Source organism: Lupinus angustifolius, chromosome LG04, assembly GCF_001865875.1.
Source record: "Lupinus angustifolius cultivar Tanjil chromosome LG04, LupAngTanjil_v1.0, whole genome shotgun sequence".
NCBI classification, from domain to species: Eukaryota; Viridiplantae; Streptophyta; class Magnoliopsida; order Fabales; family Fabaceae; genus Lupinus; species Lupinus angustifolius.
In genome coordinates this window covers 16,141,962-16,152,699 of record NC_032012.1, presented here as the reverse complement: position 1 = coordinate 16,152,699, position 10,738 = coordinate 16,141,962, and the positions used below count along the sequence as shown (strand labels likewise).

Genomic DNA, 10,738 nt, shown 5'->3' with positions numbered 1-10,738 from the left:
CAAAGAGGTAGACACAACATATGGTTCATTAGGAATCATTGGGGTGAAGTCAAGTATATCATGTGAACATTATTTTATATATTTAGGTTTTGGTTTTGGGAGTTCTCAAAACCATCTCACCCAAATTATGGCCATATGTGTCATATATAACCATGATTTTCCAAATATAAGTATTTTGGAATTTCTGAAAATGTTATCACCTAACACTATTTAAAACTGGTATGATAATCAATATTAAGATTTGCGTGAATATATATATATATATATATATATGTAAAGACAACTAATAAATTGTTAATACTTAAGCATTATATCAAGTTTGTTATTCTATCCAATATAAAACTTGTAACATAAAATTTTGATAATAAATTAAAAATTTAATTCTAATTAAAATTTAATCTTCAATAATAGTATAAAAAAAATGTAATTATCTCCGAACATTAAGTTGAAAAAATCTTCACAAGAAGTTTTTCTCCCAATATTTAAAACATAGCATTTTACCCTCATTCCCCGGTAATAAATCTTGCATTCCCTTCTCTATAAATCTAGATCCAATTCATTGCAAACTCACAAACCAAATAACTTGTCTCTACAAAAAAATCTCATTCCTCACAACATGGCAAGGTGTTTCCCTACTTTCTTGTTTCTCTCTATCATATCTATTGCAGCCATATCCAATTTCACAGCTGCAACACCTTCCAATTTCATCAAATCCTCTTGCAGCACCACCACATACCCATCACTTTGTGTTGAATCTCTTTCCATCTATGCCACCACAATTCAACAAGACCCTCACCAACTAGTTCAAACAGCCTTATCAGTTAGCCTCAACAACACTCAATCTACAAAGACATTTGTGTCAAAGTGCTACAAATTGAGGGGTCTAAAGCCAACAGAATATGCTGCACTTCATGATTGTGCTGAAGAAATTAGTGACAGTGTTGATAGACTAAGCAAATCAATCAAGGAACTTAAGCTGTGTAAGGTTAAGGGTGAGGACTTTAGATGGCACATAAGTAATGTTGAGACATGGGTCAGTTCTGCTTTGACTGATGAAACTACTTGTGGTGATGGGTTTAGTGGAAATGCAATTAATGGGAAAATTAAGGATTCTATTAGAGCTAGAATGGTTAATGTTGCTCATGTTACTAGTAATGCTCTTTCACTTATTAATCAGTATGCTGAAAAGTACTAGGGGAAATTACTCATGAATAATCATGGGTTAGTCCCAAGTTTTTGTTTTGAATATGTTGTTTGGAACCATTTCAATATGGTCTCACTTATGTTTTAGTCTTAAGATATGTGATATAATTAAATATTTGTTATATATATATAGATCTGTGTGTTTCTTTTCTATTATGTTTTTAGTATTTTATTGTTATTACTCATTTCAATTTCTAGCTCTAGGAAAATAAATGCTCTGTCCTTAGTTTAGAATAGGTTATCTTGAGGTCGGTAGTTCGGGTTGAGTTTCGAGCTGGCTAAGCCTATTCTTCTTAATTCTAGTTCTAGCAATTTGATACAATGTACATATACTAGAAAGGGATTTCTAATATTAGTGTTGGTTCAAGACAACATAAATAGAAATTATAGATATTAGGTAGAAATGAAAAATAATAAAAGTGTTCATTTGCAAGTTTTTTTGAAGGAAAATAAGTAATGAGAATATTTAAATATAAGGTTTGAAAGAGACGTCGAAAATATAATGACTTCAAAAACCAATTCTTAAATAAACCTGAAAAAAGGCCTATATTTATATTTTGCAATTATGGTTGGTGTATATGGACCTAAGGAAAAGCAGGGGATTGTGCCCCAATGGTCATAAATCTTGTGGGGACAATCCCAGGCTCTTGCAATTATGGAACCAATGGGGTCACTCTCGTGGTTGGTTCTTCCTTGTACGGCTCCAGCACACTACGTTGGAGGACAATGCTGAGAATAACGTGGTGTTGAGGTGGCCTTAGGCAAAAGTTATTATATGGTCAATGATTAATAGTTTCTAAGATTTACCCTTTCTTTGGTTTGGTTGATTAGAGTTAGAAAAGAGAGGGGAAAAAGGAGAGAAAAATTAAAGAAAAGTATGAAGTTTCTCCCATTTAATTAGGAGAAAAGAAAGAATGGAAAAAGTAAAAAATTATGTTGGTCTCAATATTTATATGATATAATAATTATACCGGTCATACATTCAGTTTTCAATTGAATTATATCTGTCATACAGACCAATACATTTAAAATTATTTTTTAATAAAAATAATTTATTTTTATCAAAGTGTTTGTATGGTGATTCAACAAATAACTAGTACATTTGTATACTTCTAAACATGGTCTGCCATCAATTGATACATTTTTTGCTTTAACAAATTGTATAAATAAAAATTGATAATATCTTCTTTATTAATTTTTCAACATTAATATTAATATAAAATATATATCTCCTTTGATCCATCTACACTACACCTTATTCTATCTAGATTCATAGAACAATTTGATTGATTAATATAAGACAGAATAATTTAGGCATCAATTATATTCATTTTGTATATTGTTATTATATCATGAATTATTTATATGTTAATAAGTATTGAATATTAAGTAAAAATGTAAATATTATTTCCATTAATATTCATGTACCAATTTGAATTTTTCTTTTTTTTTGAGATTAAATTGATGCAAATATAAATTTATAAGGACTAAGTGAGTATTTAGCAAAAATAAAATATAATACAAATTAGCGATGCAAAATGTATTGACTTATAAAAAATTATACTAATACTCCATAAACAATAAACTCTTAATCTTAATATTATATGTACTTGGGTTGATGGAGAATAATACATATAATAATGTTTTATCATTCTACTAAATTTTCCTACAAATTCTTTTATCCATAAGAAAGTGATACATGTCACTTATAAATTAATTATTATTAACTAAAGTATCATGTTATAACATATGTTATTTTCCTATGAGTAAGATGATTAATAAGAAGATATATCATTTTGCTAATAAATTTGTCACATAATTTTGTTATTTGATTTTTTCTTTTCAAATTTAAATAGTATTAAGTTTTTTCTTTTATATAACTAAAAGTACTTTCTCATACCTTATAGGTAATAAACTAATCTATTTTAGAATAAATGGTTGTTTTTATTAATAAGTGTCACTCACAATACTTGGATATTTAATATTTTGATATATCTGATCTTCAGTTGAGCCTTACGATCTTAGAAAAACAAATCAATTCGTTTTCCTAGATTTATTTCTAAATTGTGCCAATTTGGGGAAAATGAAAACGAAATTGAAGTCCGAAATATTGACCAATGGAAAATGGTGGATGCAAAATTGTAACCACAAATCTGAAATGGTAACCTAAGTTTGAAATGATCTTTGTTCAGATGGATCTCCTTCTATACCCCACTTTCTAGAATCCAACAAATTAAAAATTAAATAATCTCACCCACTAAAAGATACTCAAACTATCCAATTATCTTGAGTTTCATCATATAGAAAAACATCTTGCCTCATTATTTTGTATTTTATGCAACTCAGGAAAACTCCAATCCAATTATATAGTATCAAAAATTTCATCAAATAAATAAGGAATAATTAAATTGAGATTTTCAATATTAAATTATTAATTAAATTATAAGTTGAACATATAGTTAAATTAGAATTTTTCACTCCGTATTAAAAATCGATTGGCTATGAATGCATGCTCATAAAACTATTGCATATATACTCTATCTTTTGTCTCTCCAACATGCAAATTTGTGCATTAGTTACTTAACTATGCAATTATTATTCTGTTATACAAGTAATAGATCACTACATATGTATCATTCTTTTGGCTCTCACATTATAAATTAGTTTAATATTTATGCATGAGTATAAGAGATTTTGTACATTTAGTACATATCTATTATTATTTGTTAGATGCCTCTCATTACTATGCCTTAAAAGAATTTTATGACAATTTTATGGCTCTCTTTAAGGGCATTTTATGTCACTTTTATGACTTTGTTTCCAAGCATCCAATGCTTGGAATCCAAGATACCAAGACTTTGCTTGCCTATAAAAGGACACATATAGAGAGCTTCAAAATCATCTTCGCAACACACAACATCTCTTTCATTTACACATATATTGTGAGTGCATTCTTGGTGAGAATTCTTGTTCCATTTGAGAGAGTATTTGTGAGAAAAAATATTGTCATTTGTCCTCATCATTATAAGAGGATTTCTTGTACTCTTCTTTTTTACATAGTGGAATTTTGCTCTTGATCGCCCGTGGTTTTTTTCCTCTCACACTGAGGATTTTTTCCACATTAAATCTTGTGTGTTATTTTCTTTATCCTTTACTTGCTTCTCTTTTGTTCTCAATTGATTCAATCCTGTGCTTCCGCATTGTGCTCTAACCTTAACAAGTGGTATCAGAGCTCTTACTAAATTGAGAATTTCAAAATGTCTGCAAAATTTGACATTGAGAAGTTTGATGGCAAAATTAGCTTTTCTATTTGGCGAGTCCAAATGAGGGCCGTTCTTATCCAGAGCGGATTAAAGAAAGCTTTAGATGGGAAGTCAAAGAAACCAGTTTCCATGACCGATGATCAATGGGACGAGTTGGATGAAAAGGCGCTTTCAACAATTCAACTTTGTTTGTCGAAGGAGGTTCTTCGTGAGGTTGCCAATGAAGAAACCGCTGCGGCTTTGTGGCTGAAGTTAGAAACTTTATACATGACCAAGAGCCTCGCAAACAAGCTTCGTCTCAAAGAACGGTTATACACCATTCGTATGGTTGAAGGTACTCCTATTCAAACTCATCTTGATGAGTTTAATTCTATTATTATGGATATGCAAAATATTGATATTAATATTGAAGATGAAGACAAAGCTGTTTTGTTGGTTGTCTCTTTACCTTCTACCTATAAGCACTTCAAAGAAATCATGTTGTATGGAAATAATGATACCTTATCCTTTGAAGATGTTAAATCTAATTTATTGTCCAAAGAAAAATTTGATCTTGAAGTTAATTCTGTGGACAAGGGTGAGGGCTTAAGTGTTCGAGGTAGAACTCAAGAGAAAGGGAGTACCAATTATAAAAAGTTCAGATCCAAATCCAGAGGTCGCAAATCCAACAAAACTTGTCGCTATTGCAAGAAACCGGGGCATGACATTCCTGATTGTTTTATCTTAAAGAAAAAACAAGAAAAACAAGATAAGGGAAAATTTCAACAATCCTCTGAAGCTGCTAATATTGAAGCCAATTCTGACGGTGATATTCTTTTATCTGTTGTCTCTTATAATAATAGGAGTAAAACAGAATGGATTCTTGATTCTGGATGTACTTTTCATATGTGTCCTTATAAGGACTTATTCACCACTTTTGAACATGTTGACAGTGGTGTTGTTTTGATGGGCAATGATACCCAATGCAAAGTTGCAGGAATAGGTACTATTCAGATCAAGGCTCATGACGGTGTTGTCAGAACCTTGGCTAATGTCCGCTATATTCCAGATTTGAAGCGGAACTTAATTTCTCTTGGCACCCTAGAGTCTCTCGGGTGTAGGTATTCAGCTGAAGGTGGAGTTCTAAAGGTATTGAAAGGTGCTATGGTATTATTGAAAGCTAACCGGATTGGTAGTTTATATGTCTTGCAAGGTTCTGTTGTGACAGGTTCAACAGCTGTATCTTCTTCAATGCATGATAATGACATTACCAAATTATGGCACATGCGCCTGGGCCATATGAGTGAAAAAGGTATGCACCTTCTAAGCAAACAAGGTCATCTTGGTAAACATGGCATTGGTAAATTGGATTTTTGTAAACATTGTGTTTTTGGGAAACAGAAAAAGGTTAGTTTCTCCACTGCAACTCACCGTACCAAAGGTATTCTTGATTATATTCATTCTGACCTTTGGGGGCCTTCTAAATTTCCTTCTCATGGAGGATGTCGCTATATGATGACCATCATTGATGATTTTTCTCGCAAAGTTTGGGTTTATTTTCTGCAGCATAAAAATGAGACTTTCTCCACTTTCAAGAAGTGGAAAACTCTTGTTGAAACCCAGACAGGGAAGAAAGTGAAGAAGCTTAGAACAGACAATGGATTAGAGTTCTGCAATGGTGATTTTAATGAGTTCTGCACAAAAAATGGTATTGCTAGACACAAAACTATTCCAAGAAATCCTCAACAAAATGGTGTTGCAGAACGGATGAACAGGACTCTACTTGAGAGAGTTCGTTGTATGCTCTCAAATGCTGGGTTATGGCATCGGCGTGAATTTTGGGCTGAAGCAGCATCTACTGCTTGTTACCTGGTTAATCGTTCTCCACATTCAGCACTTGATTTCAAAATCCCAGAAGAAATTTGGTCAGGTAATCCTGTTGATTATTCTAACTTAAGAATCTTTGGATGTCCTGCTTATGCACATGTTAATGATGGTAAATTAGCTCCAAGAGCTGTTGAGTGCATATTTCTTGGTTATGCATCTGAGTCTAAAGGATATCGCTTATGGTATTCTGATGCAAAGTCACGGAAATTAATTCTTAGCAGAGATGTGACTTTTAATGAGGATGCATTTTTATCTTCTGGAAAACAATCTATTGTGTCTTCTTCTACTAGTACAGGTAATCTACAGGGTACTAGCGAGAAGGTGGAGTTGATAGTGAAACCTACAGTTCCTAATGTTGATGTTCCATCTTCCTCTACAAATCAATCTAGCATTGATGATCATTATGTTGATTGTGATGACAGTACAACTTCTCCTATTCATCAGCAAGAAGATGATTATTGTATTGCTCGAGACAGAACCAGAAGACTAATTAAAAGGCCAGCTAGATACACTGATGGTGATAATTTAATTGCTTATGCATTGTCAGTTGCACAAGAGGTAAATGATGATGTTGAACCTGCCAGCTATACAGAAGCTGTTTCTTGTGTTGATTCGTCACAGTGGCTAGTGGCTATGAATGAAGAGATTGAAAGTCTTCATAAGAATGGTACTTGGGCTTTGACAGAGCTTCCCGAAGGCAAACGACCATTACGATGTAAATGGATCTATAAGAAGAAAGACGGTATTCCCGGGGTTGAAGATCCAAGATGCAAAGCACGACTAGTTGTTAAAGGTTTTAATCAAAAGGAAGGTATTGACTTTAATGAGATATTCTCACCTGTTGTTCGTCATACTTCTATACGTGTTTTGCTTGCTTTTGTTGCTTTATTTGATTTGGAGTTGGAGCAACTTGATGTAAAGACAGCTTTTCTACATGGAGAGCTGGAAGAAGAAATTTACATGGAACAACCTGAAGGATTTATTGTTCCTGATAAGGAGCATCTTGTCTGTCGATTGAAGAAATCATTATATGGCCTTAAGCAAGCTCCCAGACAATGGTACATGAGGTTTGATTCTTTTATGATTGGGCAAGGTTATTGCAGGAGTCAATTTGATGACTGTATTTATTTCCAGAAATTTCCAAATGAATCATTCATATACTTGTTACTGTATGTTGATGATATGCTAATTGCTTCACGTGACAAGTCTTTGATCCGGAAATTGAAAATTCAACTCAATAATGAGTTTGAGATGAAAGAATTAGGTGCAGCCAAGAAAATTCTTGGTATGGAGATTCACAGGGATCGTCAAGCTGGTAAATTGTTTTTATCCCAAGAGAAATATATTGAAAGAGTGCTTGAAAGGTTTAATATGAATAATTGTAAACCTGTTTCTACTCCACTTGCTGCACATTTCAAGTTATCTTTAGATCTTTGCCCACATACAGAGGAAGAGATGGAGCGTATGTCACATATTCCTTATGCTAGTGCAGTTGGTAGTCTTATGTATGCTATGGTGTGCACTAGACCTGATTTAGCATATGCTGTTAGCATGGTAAGTCGATATATGCATAATCCTGGAAAGGATCATTGGAGTGCTGTAAAATGGATTTTTCGGTATCTAAAAGGTACTTCTGGTATTGGCTTGGTATTTGACAGAAACAAGGCTACAACTGATGACGTTGTAGGTTATGTTGATTCGGATTATGGTGGTGATATTGACAGAAGGAGGTCTCTTTCTGGTTACATCTTTACTCTCTGTAATAGTGCTATTAGCTGGAAAGCTACTCTTCAGTCCATTGCTGCATTGTCTACGACTGAAGCAGAATATATTTCAGCAACGGAGGGTGTGAAGGAGGCTATTTGGCTCCGAGGTTTGGTAAATGAACTTGGTCTAATACAGGGTGTTCTTACAGTGTTTTGTGATAGTCAAAGTGCTATTCATTTGACCAGGAATAATCGTTATCATGACAAGACCAAACACATTGATATAAAACGTCACTTTATCCGAGATATTGTTGCTATTGGTGAAATTATGGTGGAAAAGATTCACACATCAGAGAATCCAGCAGATATACTTACCAAGCCACTTCCGAATACCAAGTTCCAACTTTGCTTGGACTTGGTTGGTCTCTACAGCACTTGAGTGCCCTTCGGGGCATTATTTGGCGATGAGCAACTTATCAAATTCGAGCCAAGGTGGAGATTGTTAGATGCCTCTCATTACTATGCCTTAAAAGAATTTTATGACAATTTTATGGCTCTCTTTAAGGGCATTTTATGTCACTTTTATGGCTTTGTTTCCAAGCATCCAATGCTTGGAATCCAAGATACCAAGACTTTGCTTGCCTATAAAAGGACACATATAGAGAGCTTCAAAATCATCTTCACAACACACAACATCTCTTTCATTTACACATATATTGTGAGTGCATTCTTGGTGAGAATTCTTGTTCCATTTGAGAGAGTATTTGTGAGAAAAAATATTGTCATTTGTCCTCATCATTATAAGAGGATTTCTTGTACTCTTCTTTTTTACATAGTGGAATTTTGCTCTTGATCGCCCGTGGTTTTTTTCCTCTCACACTGAGGGGTTTTTCCACGTTAAATCTTGTGTGTTATTTTCTTTATCTTTTACTTGCTTCTCTTTTGTTCTCAATTGATTCAATCCTGTGCTTCCGCATTGTGCTCTAACCTTAACATTATTGACTCTTAAATATAAAAGTAATTTATAAATAATGAACAATATAAACCATATAAAAAACTTTGCACTAACAATGTATAAATAATAAACTCACTATAAAAAAACAATTATTCAACCATTGTATAAGTTTTTGTATAACTTTTTAAAACCCATTGAAAAAACACTTATACCCCACCAAACAAAAAAAGCACGTATACCATAATTGGACCAAACCTTGTGTGTGACTAACTCTATGCAATTCATTCAAGATGCTATTGGAATTTAAGCTAATCTAGTAAATTTTGAGTCTTAGGTAAGTTAGCTTGAAAAATAGTCCATTACATTTTGTAGAATAATCCTCTGTTAAGTGTTGACTATGCTCCACTGAAATTTAAATATCCAGCCGCTAACGTAAACTGCATTTGGAGTAACGTCAAAGCTAATTAGGTTCAAACTAGTAGATTTGTACCGGAAATAATAATAATAATAATAATAGGAAAATATATGATATTTATAGGCTCAAACTTCAAATATTGATATTCAACAATGACATGTTGATAAGGCAATTGTCAAGAGTGAATCACTTTTTAGATCACATCGTTTTGTTCTTCGGATATCCACTTTAATGGTTACTTCTTACTTGATTTGCTTCGACCATAATTGGATTCACTTAAATTTAGGTTTTATCAGGTTTGGGGGTTCAAAAATAAAACTAATCAAAAATTAGGATTGAGTAAGGAACAAATTTTACTTATTTCATGTTCACCTCATGACTTTTGTTTGTACTGTTTGTTTAATTGTGTATAAAAGTAATGCTTTTGCCCAAAGAAGATAACATATTTGATTGTAACAACCTATCTAATTTTATATTTTAATCTTATTTCTTTAATTCTTTTTGTTAGTTATTTAGGATGCTCTTTTACAATGATTTATAACAAAAAGTAAAAAAAAAATATGTATTGATATTATAAGAGTTTTATATTGTTTGTATCATTCATTATTCATATTTAATCATTATTAACTATTATACTATTAAATATAAGTAATATAAACATATGACATATTGACTATATATAAAAATCTTTATAATAACATTGCATAGATATTATACTCACGATTTATTCTCACAACGTGTATATCATCTCTTCTAAAATCTATTTATCATATATATATAGATGATTAAAAATTTTGTATATATATATTATTCATATGTCAAATTACATATTTATAATAATAAATAATAGTGATAATACTTTATATAAAAACAAATATATTTAATAGTCTAAAATTGAGTTTAAATTCAAACGTTAGCTAACCCTACTCATATTCATCCCTAATATTTTCTTCCCCACTTTTGGTATCCTCATGTTGATTAACCCTTTGCAATAACTAACATACTACACAAATATAAGAATTAGTATTTTAAACAATATTCTACAATCTTATGGTCACACAATACTGTGGGCTTGAGAATTTCAGCAACGACATTCCACATTTTAATGCAATTAAGATTTACGCAATCACAACCACGATATAGGAGAAGAATTCCTGATGAGACATGTGATTATAAGAAGGACACCAACAAGGGAAACTACAACATGAAGATTTAGCCTTTTGGCTTCACCAATTTTAACACAATAACATCGGCACATGTGCATGCATGTGGGCTTAGCTTAGCCAATACGACAAATACACTCATTTAAATCATATTAGAATATACATAT

General features: G+C 32.2%; 1 protein-coding gene across 1 annotated transcript; it reads left to right on the top strand.

The window, feature by feature from the left end:
* Positions 558 to 1,200, top strand: LOC109346016 (21 kDa protein-like). Its single transcript, XM_019585354.1, has one exon. It carries the CDS (start codon positions 617 to 619, stop codon positions 1,193 to 1,195), a length of 579 nt encoding a protein of 192 aa, XP_019440899.1. The 5' UTR covers positions 558 to 616; the 3' UTR covers positions 1,196 to 1,200.

Excerpts from the sequence above, each read along its gene's own strand:
- LOC109346016 (XM_019585354.1), top strand. The coding sequence starts at position 617 with ATGGCAAGGTGTTTCCCTACTTTCTTGTTTCTCTCTATCATATCTATT.